This window comes from Pongo abelii, chromosome 1 (genome assembly GCF_028885655.2).
Source record: "Pongo abelii isolate AG06213 chromosome 1, NHGRI_mPonAbe1-v2.0_pri, whole genome shotgun sequence".
NCBI classification, from domain to species: Eukaryota; Metazoa; Chordata; class Mammalia; order Primates; family Hominidae; genus Pongo; species Pongo abelii.
The window spans coordinates 18,389,048-18,407,427 of record NC_071985.2 but is presented as its reverse complement, the minus strand read 5'-3'; the positions used below and the strand labels follow the sequence as shown (position 1 = coordinate 18,407,427).

Sequence of the window (18,380 nt, the reverse complement as noted above, 5' to 3'; positions counted from 1 at the left end):
AGTAAGAGCTTAGCTACTCAGGCAAGTCTATAACCACGAATTCAAAATGATATTAAGTTACATTGGGAGACCACCATTCTGGATTATTTCTGTGGAAAAACCTTTAAAGTCTCACTAGGAACTCTGTAGGCTGCATGGGCCAATATAATAACCACTAGCTATATGCAGCTATTTGAATTTAAATTAATTAAAACTAAATGTGAAACTCAGCTCCTCAGGCATACTAGTCCTGTTTCAAGTGCTCAGTAGCCACATGAGGTTACTGACTACCATACTGGCAGCACACAGAACATTCTGGAATGTCATCACAGAATGTTCTATCGGACAGTGTCAAGCTAACTGTAAGACTCTCAAGGAAGGAAAAAGCTAGGGGAGTTAATGGTGCAAACAAAGGACAGTGTGGGGAGTAAGAGATTCAGTCAGAGAAACACAGTCACGTCAGCTAGGCTACAGCAGGAGACTGCGTTTCATTTTAGGACAAAAGGAGGCTGTGGGGTTTAAACAGAGCAGCAGCAGGAAGATGAGTCAGGAGACTCCGGAAGTGGTCCAAGAGAAATTACAATGGACAGGGAGAAGTGGCCAAGCAAAGAGATGGGGGTGCATCCTGTAGAAGGGAGAGAAGAGCAGGCTTGCTAATGGATGGTGCCATTTGGAAACAGCAACAGTTTTAATTAACCCATTTTACTCACTGTCATTTACCCTGTCTGGGAAAAAAAAACAAGAGAGACTTTCTGAATGTTCTTATACCTGAAAGTGAAACTGGTTCACAAAATAAACACATACATAATCCAATGCCAAAAACTGGTGATTTATAGAAATCACCCTGGTTTATTTTTTTCAACAAAGGAAAAAAAACATGATTCAATAATTCAGCATTTGGGACACTGGCAAATACTGTCTGCATTGTTCAAAATAAGTGTTCCTGGCTGTGAGCTCTGCAACACATACTGATGGCCCAGGAACCTTCTTCCATGGTTCTAATAAAACAAAGGACCCACACATGGAGGTTACGTGAGTCAACAAAAGATGTTCTATCACAATGTGCGTAAAAAGCACGTCTTTGAAAAATATCCAAATCTCTAAAGGAATACAAACACTCCTATTTGGTTTTGGCTTTGTTCATCTTCATTATTATTTTTTAGTTGTGGAGGAAAATTTTTTTTGCTGTAAGGAAGGAGTTATATGACTTTATAAGTGGGAACCAACAGGCTGCTGGCTAATACATACACTTTCCTTCCAAGTCAAGTAGCTTTTTCCCCCCGAAAGCCTCCTTCATGATTTTTTCATGATGGTTCAGAAAAGTAAAGAAAATGATTTCAAGTATTCAATTCCTATAAAAATTGGTATCAAAAGTAATAGAGGACCTAATTTCTTTATAATTCCATGTTTTAAAAAATAACTTAAGAAGCAAGAGGTCCGGCCCTTTACTTGTATAAATACGGCAGCAGAACTAGAGTTTCTTAAGACAACGTGGAGAAGAGTCTGTGTTTAGCACCTCAATCATCGATCTTAACGTTGGAAACGTTTCTGATACTGATGGAAGAGTCTTATAAGAAGGTGAAATACTGAAAAAGAAAAACACAAAGTAGCCGTATGAAAATTAACAAAATTTGCAAAACAAGGGCAGAGCTTATGTTATATTTATTCCTATCATTATATTTATTATATTCATGTTGTAATATCAAACAATGTTAGAAAGGCAGGGAGGAGCTGTGAACAGAATGGCTCCTCTCACAACAACAGCCTGCGGTATCAGCCGACACGTTACAAGTCGCTTGGAAGTTAAACCAGAGCTTTGAAAAAGAAAATTAAACTCTGATTTACATGTCCAGCTGTGGTGCATGCTGGGCTTGGAATCAAAAGACACAGGTTTCAGGTCCAGCTTCACTCCTTATTAGCTTTCTTTACTTTACTTCCCTGATCTGTCACAGGGACAGTGTTCTTAACTCGCAAAGTTACCATGAGCTCTGAATGAGATAAGGTATTTCAAGGTACACTGTAAAGCGTTAACTGCAGGATGTAAGGTAGCATTGTTATTCTTTCCTTAAAGAATTGTCAAAAGATTCACACTGTACAATTATGTAAGAACAGAAGCAAGACCTTTGGCCTGGTGGTTGTATTACTAAAACATGTGCAAACTAGTAAGCCTGAAACAACAATGTACCAGGACAAGGTGTAACTGTTAGAAGCTTTCATTGCAAAGCTAAATTACAAATTGAGTAATGGTGGACTACAGGCACAAATATTTCTGTTTTAAACAGAATATAAATTACCCAGCAATAGAGTGGTTGCTATGGTCAAATAGATGTGAAAGGCAAAACTGAGGGTGGTTGGGATGTAAAAAACCAGGAGAAGGGGCAAAAATAACTAAAGTTGAACAGTGAGGCTTATTTATTCTTCATTAACTATTGAGGCATCTATGAGTTTAATTTCACACACTTCAAATTCACACAGTCCTCTCCAGTGCTTCTGGAAACAAGAGCCAGGAATGATCACGGTCTGCTAGACTCCTCACACACAGTGACCGTCAGGGATAATTCCTGGCTGCTATAAAATTCCTGGCTGCAATAAAATGCAACTAAGTAGGCTAAGTGCTACCACTTAGAGTAATGTAAAATGGGCTCTGTCTACAAGTTCAAACACTCCTGAATACTGAGCCTAAGAGTAAACAGGCCAAGAGAAGTGAATACCTGATCATATAAGTAAGACTTTGGTAATTTTCTTTCACCAATTACTTTTTAAATTTTTTATTCATGGTTCTTTAAGAGTCAGGGTCTCACTCTGTCACCCAAGCTGGAGTGCAATGGTGCAACCATAGCTCACTGCAGCCTCAAACTCCTAGGCTCAAGAGATCCTCTCGCTTCAGCCTCTCAAGTACTTGGGACTACAGGCACACACCAACATGCCCAGCTAATTTTAAAATCTTTTGTAAACGGGAGCAGTTTCACTATTTTGCCGAGGCTGGTCTCGAACTCCTGGCCTCAAATGATCCTTCCACCTCAGCCTCCCAAAGTGCTAGGATTACAGGTATGAGCTACTGTGCCTGGCCTTCATAGTCCATTTTTATCCATACATTCACCCTTAAAAGGTTATCTTATACAACAGCAAAACATTTTAACCTTGAAAAAGTGGATTAAATTCATTGTATTACATATTAACTTATAAAAATGAGTATAATGATTCCAGTTTTCATAGCACTCCAAAGTAACAGGAAACTCCCTTTCCTCCTCCAGTTATGATACCCTTGTGTGGACCCCCCTCAAGTAGTTACCTTTTCAAGTTCATCCAGCTTTTGGCGACTTTGCTAAAGGCCTCTGAACCAGGGGCTGTCATAGCTTCAAAGTCGACTAACTGAAAAAGAAAGACATTTAGGAATGTTACTAAACATGGAGGACACAGGCTTGGCTGGAGATCTATGTAACTCGTGCACCTTAAAATAAAAATCCGTAAATTGGGACTTAATACATAACCAAGCATTTCTCCCTTCCCGCTCCAACGTACCTTCCCTTTGGGAATTTTTCCTGCTACTTCTTTTCCACTTGCCATCAGTGCTCCCACAATGACCGAGTAAGCGATTACACTATTTAAATAAAGAACAAAGGTCAATCCATCCTGGACGGTCTACAGTTACCAGGTTAAATTTCACCATGGACTTCCCATCGTGAAAGATAAAATTTATTCAAAAATTCTTTCAAATAAAACACTAAATGTTTCATTTAACATGAAAATATGTCTATTCGTTTAAGAATAGTTACTAATTTACTATTAGAATGTATTTACTGGCCAGGTGAGGTGGCTCACACCTGTAATCCCAGCACTTTGGGAGGCCAAGGTGGGCGGATCACTTGAGGCCAGGAGTTCGAGAGCAACATGGCAAAACCCTGTCTCTACTAAAAACACAAAAATTAGGCCGGGTATGGTGGCTCACACCTGTAATCCCAGCACTTTGGGAGGCCGAGGTGGGTGGATCACTTGAGGTCAGGAGTTCAAGACCAGCCTGACCAACATGGCGAAACCCCATCTGTAACAAAAATACAAAAAATTATCCAGGAGTGGCGGCGTGTGCCTGTAGTCCCAGCTACTTGGGAGACTGAGGCAGGAGAATTGCTTGAACCCGGGAGGCAGAGGTTGCAGTGAGCCAAGATCGCTCCACCGCACTCCAGCAATACATGTATACAATAAAGTTCATAAATACAAATACATATGTTAGTCTTACTTTTTAAGCATTAGAAATGCTGGCCTTCAAAGAAGAAATGCAGAATACATTCTCACAAGGTACTAACGGACAGATGGTTTGGAGCTTTGGGCATGTGTGTGAACTGCCAGGGCTCCAAGGTGGCTGTTAGAGGCCAGGAGATTGTGGGATACCTTTGCCTGCTGGCTTGGAGGCTCGTGGGGCAAGGTCTGCTGCCCTGTCACTCCAGAACGAGTGTAGAGCTGCGAGTGTGCAGGTCTGGGGTAGGAGGCATTTGTAAGGCATTGTGCTTCTGCTCTTGGTGAGGGAAGAGAGGGAGCTGGCTGGTTCTGGGTGGAAGGGGCTGGCAAAAGGCCATGGGACCCGCTATTATAATCACAGTGTTGTGCTTTTCCCATAACAAATCGGCTCAAGATAAAGACAGCTCTCGCCCATGAGATAATGCATCCTAGCAGGAGGAAAGGATGGCACGAGCACCTTCAGAGAAAGCTAACAAGTGCCATGGGTGGACACCAAGAAAAGCGAGTCAAGGTGATTCATGGGGTTCTCCAGCAGGGAAGACTTCAGAGGCTAAAGACACGTGCCCTGCATCCTCCAGGGTCCCAGGGCTGAAGATGAAAGGGGCAGAGAAGGCAGGGAGATGTGGCAGAGAGCCCACGCGGAAAGCCAAGAGGAGGCGAAAGAGCCGCGGAAGAGAGCAGTGCCGCAGCCAAGGCAAACCAAGGCAGGGCAGGGCTGGCACTGCGCACTGTGCGTGCTGCCAAGCTCGGCTTGAGCCCATGGTTTTCAGAAGGTGCTGGAGAGCCGTAGGGCACAGAGAGGAGCAGGAGCAAAGCTAGCTGCGGCGGGTACAGGGAAGAGAGAAACAGAAGTGTGGGAGGCAGAATCAACAGACTATTTAGGATTGAAGAGATGTAGGGATGAAGCAGAGTTGAGGACAATCAGAGCTGCACTTCCTTCAATGTCACACGTGAGCCAGCAGAGCTGCTGTGAGGACAAAGGACGGATGCTGGCTGTTGAGTACGGTGGGGCCCACAAGTGGTGATGTGCACAGGCCTCACATCCCTTATTCAGTGGACACAACTAGCAATATTATGCTGATAAGATAACATTTATGTTTCTATTTTGTTTCAATGAGTCTTAAATTCTACAACCAAATTTACTACCACGTTTAGGGGAGTTTTACTTTCTAAGCCATTAATCAAAGATAAAGACATTCAAGTGTATTATTTTTAGCCAAAACATCTTAAGTTCAACTATGTGCCAGTAATGGCAAAAGGCCACTTACATAATTTACTGCAGACAGTACTGGGAAAAGGAGAATGAAATGAAAACTCTACAGTCATAGCTCTTGTTTTAATGATACCTAAAAAACTCCTGATATACAAGTAGCAAGAATTTATCCAAAATAATAATAGTACAGAGTGACTGTTGGCCCAAAAGTATAAAACATGAGGATTATGGGTCACCTGACAACCCAAAATGGAAAAGGAAGAGGAGGAGGAGGAGGAGGTTCAGTAAGAGGCTGGCAGATACAAAAAATTAAAACACACTGAGCACGGCACACGGTACACAGTAAACTTTCCATGAACTTGTGTTGAATGGATGAATCCCTATCCTATTAAACATAAGAACACTATATTAGAACTGTCTTCTATAATGCTTTTGATGATATGATAGACTAAGGAAATATTTTTTGTGCAGATTTTGGAAAAAAATAGGGAGCTCCTTACCATTTCTTTGTATACTCTGTACCTATATCCATAACAGGAAGGATAAGCAAAAAAGAACACATTTCTCAATTTAAAATAATTTTAATGACAGGATATTACTTACCTGGATCCTCGAGAGAGTGGCATTAAATTATAAAAGTAATAAACTAAGGATAAGATTAAGTTGCAGACAGCATCAGCCTCCTAGGAAAAAAGATACAGACTCATAAACTTAAATACTAGATTACAAACTAATTTTTCATTAGGTGACAGGACATACAAGAATAATTTACATCAAGAAAACAATTGTTTTCTTCCTCCCCCATAAGAACCTACTTTTCAAATTCTTGAATATTCTATACCCTTTTGTATCTTTTTTTTCCAATTTAGTTCAATTTAGAGCAATGTTTTCCCAGCTGTTTCTTAAACTGCAACTCTTTGATAAACATAAAAATCTCAGTCTCCTTTAATGTTATTTGAAATGTCAAAATATACATTGTGACTAAAATTTTAAAAGGCATTTATTAACACCAAATATGTTCTCTCAAACAACATGTATCCTTACCCCAAAAGATCTGGGTAAGCCCCTTCCCCTACTCCGCATTGAGATTTGGATGATGCTCAATTATGTGTATAAACTTAGATGTTTAATTATATGGATGCAGTGATTAAATGTTGGAGAAATAAGGTGACTTTTCAAGGGTAAGGGGCACCCGTCCACTGCAGAACACAGGGAGGGGGCGTGCTGGGGAGAGAATGTCCACCATACCCTGCTGCCTGCAACGACGCCACCTTGAGTCCAAGCAGACAACCAAAGAAGGAGGCCACAGACAGGAAAGGGCCGCCAAGTGCAAAGTATACACAACTTCATTATACTTTCCTTGCCATTAACTCATTAGAATGCATCATCCAGTTTACATTCAAAAGCTCTTTGTAAATATACGGTTATAAGCAACAACCGCAACGAAGGGAAGAAAATGGAAGAAAAAGGTGAAGCCCAGGTCATTTCCATTATGGACCAGCTTTTTTATATCTTGTCAAAGTCCAAACTTATGATAATGTCGTAGTACAGTACTAAATTATTAATTTATTATCCTCCCCATTACTGTAGTTACTAAATACAAGAATTTTTGCCTATAAGAAATAAGAAATATTTTTAGGTCAATTCAACCCAATTTCAAGCATAAGATGTACAATCTCAATGAAAGGGCAGAGGTTCAAAAAATTTACAAAAGAATCATAGGAAGAGCAGAAAAATGGAAACAAAGAGAAACCTACCCCAAATTCTGATGAAAGAATCAATACTTTTCCTTTTGCTGTCAAATCTTTATAAAGTGCATCTATTTCAGCATGATATAATTGTGTCCTTTCTTCCGTGGTTTGAGTTTCCACAGAAAATAATATATTGCCAACTCTGAAAATACAAAAATAAGTGCCAAAGGCATGTATTATAAGTTCAAACAGCCAAACACAGAAAGTTTTTTTAAAAAGCAAATAGCATACTGACGTAGCACTAAACATATACAAGAATGTACCTTACCTTTCTAACTATAGACAAGCAAGGTAGGTTTCATGAGAATGCATTCTTTCTTCATAAAATGTGATAGTTGCCTCACCTTTAAGTGACCAGTAACTCATTTGCTCACAGTTAAGTCTAACTACATGTACTTATTACACAAACTTAAGCTAATATATGGGAAAACAATGACACATAGTAAAGAATGCATTTAAATAACCAGTAAATATTTTCTAAGCCACCCCATTAGGATTAAAGGTCAGAAGCAAGAACTGTGTGTAGGAAGAAAGTTCAGGGACTACACCATGGTTTTGTTTTTTGTCAAAACAAAAAAAAAGTGGAGCTTAAGCTCCACTGAGTTTCTATGGAGACTATAAGTTTGATACAACAGGCATTTTTTGTATAACGCCACTAGCAAAGTGTTGCATTTAGTCCTTGGAGCCTACAAAGAAAAGCCCAGCTGCTGCCTTGATTGAGGAAGGAAGGAAGAAACTGGGCCACAAATTATTATTATAAGAGATGGGATCTTGCTCTACCACCCAGGCTGGAGAGCACTGGCATGATCATAGCTCACTGCAGCCTCAAACTTTTGGGCTCAAGTGATCTTCCCGCCTCAGCCTCTTGAGTAGCTGGGACTACTGGTATGCACCTGTAGTTATTTTTAAAAATCCGTTGCAGAGGCAGGGTCTCACCATGTTGCCCAGCCTGGTCTCAAACTCCTGGCCTCAAGCAATCTTCCCATCTTGGCCTCCCAATATGCTGGTATGAGCCACCACTTCTGGCCAAGGGCCACAAATTATTATGAAACCATGACTCAGGTCATAATGTAGCTCATCAGAGGTTCAAAAAAGGAATCTAATTTGGACAACATAGAGAAAAGCAGGAAAGGTCTCATGGGAGAAGTGGCCTGAACGTGGGTCGGGATGGGAGTGAGAGACCCAGACATCGGAAAGCAGGGGTGAACTGGGGAACAAGCATTTTAGTCGGACTAGCAGGCCAGGTTCCAACAGGGAGATGGTCCAGGTCAAGCAGGAAATGTCTGAGGCCACTTTGTGAGAGGCTGTGAATGCCTGGCAGGGAAGCTGGTTTGGGTAGCCACAGGCAATGGCTGGGTATGGAGAGGGGAGAGGTTTGTGGAGCTAGGGGAACGTCCAGTGAGGTGGAGCTTTAGCAACATTGGTGAAGTGCTGGTGAAGCAGGAGACAGGAGATGGGATGCCAGGCAGAGTCGACTCGAGGGGTCAGGAGGCCCAGAGCAAGGGAGGCAACAAGTGGGGTGAAGCAGGCAATTGAGGAAAGACGTCACGTTTCAGGGGGAGAAATTTCATGTACAGTTGACCCTTGAACAACATGGGTTCGAACTGCATGGATCCACTTATACAAGGATTTTCTTCCGCTTCTGCTACCCCTGAGACAGCAAGACCAACCCCTCCGTATCCTCCTCCTCAGCCTACTCAACGTGAAGATGATAAGGACAAAGACCTTTATGAGGATCCACTTCCACTTAATACATAGTTAAGTATATTTTCCTTATGATTTTCTTTCTTTTTTTCTTTTTTTGAGATGGAGTTCGCTCTGCCACCAGGCTGGAGTGCAGTGGCACGATCTCGGCTCACTGCAACCTCCCCATCACAGGTTCAAGCGGTTCTTCTGCCTCAGCCTTCAGAGTAGCTGGAATTACAGGTGCGTGCCACCAGGCCTGGCTAATTTTTTGTATTTTTAGTAGAGATGGGATTTCACCATATTGGCCAGGCTGGTCTCCAACTCCTGACCTCATGATCCGCCCGCTTTGGGCTCTCAAAGTGCTAGGATTACAGGTGTGAGCCACCGCGCCCGGCTGACTTTCTTAATAACATTTTCTTTTCCCTAGCCTACTTTACTGTAAGAATACAAAATATAATACATATAACATATAAAATATGTGTTAATCAGCTGTTTATGTTTTTGGTAAGGCTTCTGGTCAACAGTAGGCTATTAAGTTTTGGGGTAGTCAAAGGTTGTATGCAAATTTTTGCCTGCTAGGGGTGGGACGGTCAATCCGCCTAACCCCTGAGTTATTCAAAGATCAACTGTACTTATATAGTAATTTTATTTCTGCTTAGGAATCTGATCTGAGGATATACATCATGGATGTGTGAAAAGGTAGGAGAACACTTTTTATATTAAATAGCACAACCTGCAATCAGGGGAGAATGATCTTTATTGGGAACATACTTTGATAAGAAGCTTGAGGTAGAGATCAAGACTTCAAAGATATAGAAAAGCCCCGAAATCTGAAAGTTGCTGAACTGGTGTTTACTCATGAAGGCCTGTTTAAGTTTTGACATGGAACTTGAAGAGGTGGCTCCTTATAGTTTAGAGGAAAAGTATGTGAGAAAGCCAGAGCCCAGGAGGCAGAGGGGCTGGAGAATGTGAGTCACAGTCTCACTACTGAGCAGGTGGAAACCAGGGGGAGGGCATGGCACTTCCCAAGGCTATGCATCTGAAGATGGGGTGTGTGTGTGTGTGTGTGTGTGTGTGTGTGTGTGTACAGCTCAAGGCAATTCCACCCACAATTCAAGGAATGTGGAGGCTGACAGACAAAGCTTGGATTTCAGATGTAAATAAAACTAGAGTTAATAAAAATGTTTACTGCAGTACTATTTATAAAGTAAAACAATGAGAAATACCCTAAGTGGTCAATAACAAAAAGATCAGTCAGAGAAATTCTACATCTATACAATGGAATATTATGCAGTTACTAAAAATACTTTTAAGAATATGACTGGGGAAATGATTGTGATAATGTAATGGTAAGGGTAAATAGAACAGTCTAACCTCAGTTTTTAAAGAAAATAACTTGATTTTTATTTTGTTAATTTTGCTTATCTGTATGTTCTAAATTTTCTACAATAAGATTATACTACTCATTATTAAAGCTGTTTTTCTCTCTATATATATATAGATCAGCTTTTTATATATATATATTTAAATCTACAATGGACTTCAATCCGCCAACTGCTCATCTTTTTTCATTTTATTAGTAAAAGCCTCCCTCGCCCCCCCAAGGAACTTCAAGAACCCAGAAGAATGTCTTCCACAAACTACATCATACATAGTATCTAGAAAGTCCTTAGATTTAGACAGTCAGAAAATGTATCTGCTGGTGTAATACTTTAGATATCACATTTTTTTAAATAACTGGTTATAACTGCTCACTGGACCTTGATACTTTTCATTTCAGGATGGAGCAAAAGTTCAACACCACAAAACTCCACAGCAACAACAAGCACAGGCACCCTTCCTGCCTCGTCTCTAGTTTACACCCACATTAAGAAGCACACATACTTGTCTCCTGTAATCGTGATTGTGAATCCATCATATTCCTTCCCTTGGTCTTTAAGGCTGGGAACTTTTGTGTTCACGGTGAACCCATCCTTCGTTTTAGTATTAAACTGCTTTCATGGAAAAAGAAAATTCACGTTACTACTGTTCCATTCACTGTAAACCCCAACTGCAACTCTGTAGTGCTGGCTCTACCTTACATGTTTTTAAAAAGGGCCAAGGAGGTCATCCGATACAAGAGATGGTGTCCTGGTGGCCAAGGACATCTCTGCCTGTCTTCAGGCCCCAACAGAGCCCAGGTTACACTCCCCACAGCTCCTACCAGAGGCCAGCAGAGAACTTCAGCACGAAAAGCTCACAGGTTCTCTTCATCAACAAGGGGCACTGCTCATTTCTAAGAGCTCCCTTTGAATGTTTTCTCATGCCCATCTTAGTAGGCAGCAACCTTGAATCATGGCAGAATAGTTGTACCTAACATCCCGTAACTCAAAAATGCAACTTATGCTCATACTAGTGCTCAAAGCAGAGTCTGATTTTTCTGAAGAGTACCCAGGATTATATCCACTAACTGGAAAATTTCATTCACACTCACACCCATGCCCACCCAACTCTGTGGGCCACAGATAAGTCGGTTAAGTTAAAGGAATTACTCGGAGTTAAGAATGGCCTTCGGGGTGATAAATGTATGAACACAGTTTCAGATGTTAGCTTTCTGTTTAAAACATTGGGGACAAACCTGCAATGGCAATAAATAGGTTTCAGAAAATAACCCCCAAATTCAGTTAACTTAATATTGCCAATTTTTTTTTAATTGATGGACTGGAAGTTAAGATAAGCAACCGTAAAGTAAAAGAGGCTGCTGCTTCATGAGAGGAGAGCTTGTCTAGAAACAGAAAGATGCAGCAGGTGTCACCAGCAGCCCAGAAGCCAGAGGATGAGTGGCACAGGCCATCAGGCCCACAGCAGGCACTGAACAGGCAAGCATCTTTCACGCAAAAAAAAACGACTTTCAGAAGAAATGCGCTAACACACTATGTGCCAATTCTCATCTAATCCTCACAACATACTGAGAGCACTAGGTATGGTCTCAGTCTTACAGATGAGAAACGAACTAGCTGAGGCAAAGTCTGGTTGAGTCCCAGCCAGCAGGGAAGCCGCAGAGTGGGAATGTGGGCCCAAGGTCTTTCCAGTCCGCGTTACGTGCTAATAAACCGCCTCTAGGGGGCGCTGACATACACGTTAACTTGGTTTTTCATCAACAGTACCGTTGTGCCTTTCAGTGGAAGTTGACCTGGTACATTTCACTAAGCACTTTACACACTCAAATATCTTGTTGTATATTCCGCTGTGTGTGCCTTGCAAAGTACCAATATATCCGTAATCCGGGGTAAAAGCTAGATGTATAACGCTGAAGTGGAATGTCATCCCACCACAGAGAACAAACATCTTACATCTTCCAGACAACAGTTGGTGACTTCACACCGAGAGGCACACTGAGGCTGGCGATGCCACGTCTCAGGCTGCACGCTAAGTGACTACAGTCTTGTAGCCCACTCTGTTTTGCTTCTTAAACAAAGACATATAAAATATTAAAATCTCCCTAAGCTGATGTTGTATTCTGCTTAATACCACAGGGCATCTAAATGCCTAAGTAGAATACCCACAGGAAGGCAGCTGAAGAGCCCTCACAAATCAGTTTCCTTTCTATATGGTACATCTCAGGGCCTGTGGTGAAGCCATTCTGCCCCCTGGGGGGCACTGGGGAAATTTATGGGAGACTGATTATTACAGGGATTGGACAGTTGGGAGCCAAGATTACTATATGTCCCACAGTACAGGGGATTGTCACACATAATGTATGATTTTCTAATGTCCCACTGGATTTTCATGTAGATGAAGAACATGTTTATCATTTAATCAATATGTGGGCCTGGAACCAGACTCTGTTTTGCACTTAAACACTAACTATTTATTATATAGTTTTCTTACACACTGAATTTGCCAGGAATGCAAATAGCATACACATTGAGTAAGCAGTATACTATATATAGCTTGGAGCTTTACTAAGCTTGGTTTACCATTTCAGAAAACCACATCGCCAATGACAATGTAGCTCACCAAATAACACACAGATATGGGGCTGCACTTGTAACTGTCACATTCACCATGATTTTACATGCAGGTGTGAAGCACTGGCTACTGCTTTCCGGCTTCTAGAGAAGGCATGCCCGAATTTCTGCATACTGAGATACACTGTGTGGACATTGTGTGGACTGAGATACTGAGATGACTTTGCGTGGACATTTTTTAGTAGGTGAGACATATTCTCTGTGAAGTTCATCCTAGTGCAATAAAGGAGTCAGTAAAGGGGGCATCTGAACATGTTTACTGAGTCAATGCAGTGGGTTTGAGAAGGTTGAGGGGCACTGTGTTAGTGCATCAGACCCTCACAATAAACTACCCAAGGTAGGTCTGGCCACAATATTTGGTCTTCAGCAGACAAAAACCTGGAATAACTGTAAAATAGGCTCATCCACACCCATCCAGGCAGATATGGGGCCTGGGTCAGATGCTCAGCTCTGTTCATGACATGCTACTTCCTTGTTATTCCTTAGAAATAGATACACTTTGCTTATTCATACAAATTTCCTAAATTTTATATGAATCAATCTCATCTACTATAGCTGCAAGGAAAACATTTACTGAAGTTCCACATTAGTGTTTAAACCACTAATTGGAAAAGCAATTCTAACTGCTGTTGGCATGTTTTGGGGTAGTTTTACTCCTAGATGGAGGAAAGGTTCACACAGTTATAATTCTTAATGGATTATACTTTAATCAAATAATTTCTGTCCCTTGTAGTGTCCTTCCCATTGAATTCAAATGTTTCCATTATTGATATTGCCACACATACTTTTCTTCTCATTAGCATTTGCCTGGTATACTTGGATCATACTATCATACTTTTGTATCTAGCTTTTTGTTTGTTTGTTTGTTTTTAGGAGATGGGGTCTCACTCTGTCACCTAGTGTGGGCAAGCAAGCAAGACCCTGTCTCAAAAAAAAAAAAAAGCAGAAATTTATTCTGGAGGCTGGGAAGTCCAAGATCAAGGTGCCAGCGTCTGATGTGAGCCTTCTTACTGCTGCCTCACATGACGGAAGCTGGAAGGGCAAGAGAGGCCACTCCCCGAAGCCCTTTTTATAACGGCATGAATCCACTCATGAGGGCTCTGCCATTAAACACTTCCTGTTAGGCTCCACCTCCCAACATATGTGCACTGAGGATTCCATTTCCAACACATTCATTTTGAGGGTAACACATTCAAACGATGGCATTTACTTCTCTAGTAATTAAAGAGTATAGGTTATTTTGCCTTTCTTTAAAGGGTAATGAGTTTTGACAGGTAGTCAAATCACTAGCAGATCCACTTAATCCTTTAGACTTAGCTTTATTCTTTGTTAGGGCAGTCTATTTAGAAATTGTTCTTAGTCCTAGGTTGTGGGCCTTACTGTAGAGTGTGGTCTTACTTTTACACTGTGTCCCTTCTGGGGTCTTAACTAAATGCCCAAGGTGTTCACAGAATCCATCCACATTGGCAAGGCCGAAACTCCAATGTCTCTCAGCACATACACCTCTGATACCTCTGCTCAGCTTTCTTTCCCACAGCAGCCACTCTCTGCTGAGCCTCTCATGGTCTTTCATTGCATGTTCATGACCAAGGTCTTAGTCAAGGATGAAAAGGAGTGCTCACATTGACCCCTGAGCACTCCCCAGCCTACATGGCCTCCTTCTCTTCTATACTCTGCTCTGCAAATTCCAGCCACTTTGGCAGACCCAAACTCCACTCTCTACCTCCTTAGCTTAGCAAGACCACTGTACTCTGCTTGGGCTCCACATTACCGTGCAGTGGTCTAATAAATACTCCCAGTAGAAAGCTGGGGTGACAGTGGGATTCACATTATTGTACTTAGCCAGTGCCTGAAAATAACTGACTTATATTTTGTCCAGTTTTATAACTGCAATCATGTAGAAGGGCAGCTGAGTACCAGTTACTCAGCTGTGGCCAGAAGCGGAATTCAATTATATGTATTTTTAAGTTTTCTTTTTTCTATATTAACTGCTTTCTCGCAAGCTGTTTTTTCTGTTTGAGTCTGATGCCTGTAGGTTCTTTTATTTTGGTTATTATTCAGAGTGTGTTCATACTAGTGATTTCAAATAGCATTTAATAATTCTGAGCTCTTTTTAAAAAAGTGCTGTTGGTTTTCTTTTCCTCTAAAAACATGGGCTGCCATTCTGATGCTAAAGTTACCTTCATAATCGGAAGAAGGTCTTCTACTTTGTGTACCTTTTCCAGGGCTTCCCGAACTTCTAGCAATCCTTTAGGATTATTAGCTCTTAAAGAGAGACAGAGAGAGATAACAACTGAGATTAATGCAGAATTGTAACAATTAATCATGCTATTATCTTTAATTTAAATAAATTGACCTCAATTTTGAGTAGCTCAACATTCAAAATGGTAGGCCACAAATAAAGCTTCCAAATAACAGGATAGTTCAATTCTAATGAGTTTTGGACTGCAGATGAAAATTAAGGAAACAGCAGCAGATGAGAATTAAGGAAACATCTAGAAGGCAAAACAGGAAAAAGCAGAATGGATCAACACCCAGTGTTTGTGTGAACATGTATGGTTATGAGTTCGGTTCTTAAACCCTGATTTTCCTATTCCAGCTCTAAAATTAAATGTGGATGTTTTGTTTTGTTTTTTTTCCTTTCTAAAGCTGCTCAAATGAAAGTATTCTGCTAGGTTTTTCCACCGATTTTATATTTACTTGGTGATATTTAAGCATTCAGATTTTTTTTTCTCCTAGTGTTCTGCTCATTGTTTTATCTATCCCATCCTGCCTTTCAAGTGAAGGAGAATAAGTATTAAAGCTGAAATCCCTAAAAGATAAATCCAAAGAAACATCCTGCTTTATAGAAGAAAGTGACTAGAAAAGTCACAATAGTGCATGTAAAGTTAAAAACACTTCAGTTGAGGTCTATGGATTTTGTATTAAAAAGAAAGTGATTATGAAAGCCTTTATGATTCTAAACACTGTGTAAAAATTTGATAGACCTTGTTCAGCCTGTCAACAGGCTTAGTTCTCAAGTTTCAAAAATACAACAAATATAAAATACATGAAATCAACTCATTACTAAGAAGGAGAAAATTAAAGGCTTACCCATGATAAACAAGAATTCTGTCTTTAATAAAATGAAGTATTTTCTCAAAATATTCTAGGTATCTCATGTTGATCACCTGACCCCTATAAGGCAAAAATAATAAAATTAAGAATATTTTTATAGAAGAATATGCTCAAGCCAACATCTAATTTCAAAGTTAATTTAAAAAAACAAGAAACTATGAGAATAATGTAGAAAAAAAAAGTCTGGGAAATTCGCTTGTTCATAGTCAATGAGTGGTGAAGCAAAGCTCCGTCTTAGCAAGACTGCCTGCCAGCTCACAGGGCCTATTCTCGCAGGAGAGGCATCAAACTCAGTGCCAGATCAGCCACAATGGGGAGACAAATCCCCCAGCACTGAAGTGAGGTTCAGACGTTCATATCAGCATCCTCTGACGGATCCCATCACTTGTGGGCAGTGTGCCGTCTCCCCTTCCTCAGTTCTCCCAACAGCATTATCCAATACCCTGTCTTGCTCTCTAGCTCACTAGCAGTCTCCTTTCCTCTACCCACTCTGAATACTCTTTTCCTCACACTTCTATCCCTTCTGGTCTTTTCCTTTTAAACTCTCTCCCAGAACTCCATGTTCAGCCAACATGCTGAGTCACATGACACAGCTGACTGCTCCCGGGACATCGCTCCCTGGGTTCCCACCAGGCATCCCAAACCTCAAAGGTTACTGTCAAATAAGAATTCCCTCCTGCACCCCACACTTCTCCCAGCCTCTCCACTAAATGTGTCCACCTACTTTTCGTTCTGGTGCTCTCTGGCCTAATGGGACAACCACGTACCTGAGGGAAGGTGGCCTTCCTCTAGCTCCATGCCCTTCCCACTGCAGCCCAGCACCAGTGCTCCTGATCCTATCTTTTAAGAGTCTAGCTCTTCCTCTCCAACTCACTACCACACAGCTTTTGAGGCCTTTGCACTTGTCCACCTGAACAGCTACACAATTTTCCAACCTCCTCCCTTACCTCCGAGGTTCCTGCCTCCTCTCCAATCTATTTTGCCATCTTCTCCCAATGTGCAAATCTGTTCCTGTTACTTCTCTGCTTATAATCCCTGAATGGCTCACCATTGTCTTCAGGGGAAAAAATTCCTTAGCTTGGACTATAAAATGATTTTGTTCTGACTTCTGCCTATCTTTCTAGCCTTAATTCCTGATACTCCCTTAATTGCAAACTCACCACCAGGCGTAACGAGTTAGTCACAGTTTCCTGACCATACCTAACTCATCCATGGGTCCATGTTAATCACCCCACCTCTCTCTGTTTTCCATTTTTCCAAATAGCCCTGTAGCACCAGAAGGCTGAATCAGGCACCCCTTCTCCAGGTTCCCATGGCATCCTGTGCATGTGATCACCTCACTCTTAACACACTGCACAGTAGTTGTCTGCTGGTCTGTCTGCTGTGAGTGTTCAGCAGGTGGGGCTGTATCTCCCTTCTGTATCCCCATCACACAGCACAGCACAGCACACTGGCTGATCCACAGTAGCCTTCGATTAAAGTTAGTTGCTTGAGTCTACCTATCTATGCCACAAATTATTCCATGAGAAATAGGAATATACAAGTCACAAGGTGAAAAGAAATTTGTTTTCTAGAAATTAAAAAAATAAATATACATACAAATTATATTTCCATTAAAACCTAAACTTAAATGTCAAAGGTGTATAGAATAATATTTTCTTAATGCAGCTTCCTGGAACTAGAAGCATTTTAGAGGTGACACAACTACCATATTTATACATTTTATCTAAAATTAAATTCATTAAAAGACGGGCTAATATAGGTCTCCACGAAACTGATATTCTTTAATATTTGTTCACCATTTATTTAGAAGGCAGCTAGGCACATAAAGAAAGAGCAAAGAAGTGAGCATTTCACCCATGTCCCCAACTAGCAGAGCCTCTGGACAAAACAGAAGTTTTCCAGCCAACCTGACTTGCCCTCTCCAGATGGCAGCTTAGTTACCAGACAGTGTTATTTATCTAAGCTCTTTGTGTGTTGGGGTGGAATGGGGAGCCTTTACTCCACCATGAGAGACTTGTCAAATAATTTATTTGAGCCATGTACTATTAACAGAATATTATGGTAAATGTAATGTTCTCCATCTAATAATTTTCTATGTTTTAAGACTCCTTAAAGACTGACACCCTAGGAAAACATCTGCAATCTACCCTTCGGTTGTGCTCTACACCAGACAGAAGGGCCTGGGGAAGGAGTATGGCACGTGCTACATTTCTTTCTGCAGCTGGGCTAGAGGAAAGGAATGCAGGCAGGTCTCCGCAGGTGCAGAGTCAATCAGTATGTTCCCTGGTCAAAAAGTCACCAGGAAAGAAGCAATGGGTCACTCCTGGTCTCCATGGCCTGTGTCTTGAGAATAAACTCCTAGGAAAAGAAGAAAGATGCACAAAA

The 18,380-nt window shown here is 41.1% G+C and overlaps 1 protein-coding gene across 10 annotated transcripts in view; it reads right to left on the bottom strand.

Moving 5' to 3' along the window:
- Nucleotides 1–787: 787 nt before the first annotated feature.
- TTC13 (tetratricopeptide repeat domain 13) overlaps nt 788–18,380 on the bottom strand; it is a 73,160-nt gene continuing 55,567 nt past the window's right edge. For 5 of the 10 annotated variants that reach the window (XM_024255362.3, XM_054561633.2, XM_063724678.1 and 2 more), the window contains 8 exons: nt 15,969–16,052; nt 15,056–15,140; nt 10,750–10,859; nt 7,186–7,321; nt 6,032–6,111; nt 3,502–3,580; nt 3,272–3,351; nt 788–1,565 (listed from right to left, as the gene is read on the bottom strand). In XM_024255362.3, coding sequence (XP_024111130.2) covers nt 1,451–1,565; nt 3,272–3,351; nt 3,502–3,580; nt 6,032–6,111; nt 7,186–7,321; nt 10,750–10,859; nt 15,056–15,140; nt 15,969–16,052 — 769 coding nt within the window. In that variant the 3' untranslated portion in view covers nt 788–1,450. Of the gene's footprint in view, nt 1,566–3,271; nt 3,581–6,031; nt 6,112–7,185; nt 7,322–10,749; nt 10,860–15,055; nt 15,141–15,968; nt 16,053–18,380 lie in introns of all 10 variants that reach the window. The other 5 variants (XM_024255372.3, XM_024255366.3, XM_054561638.1 and 2 more) reach the window with 2 other exon arrangements.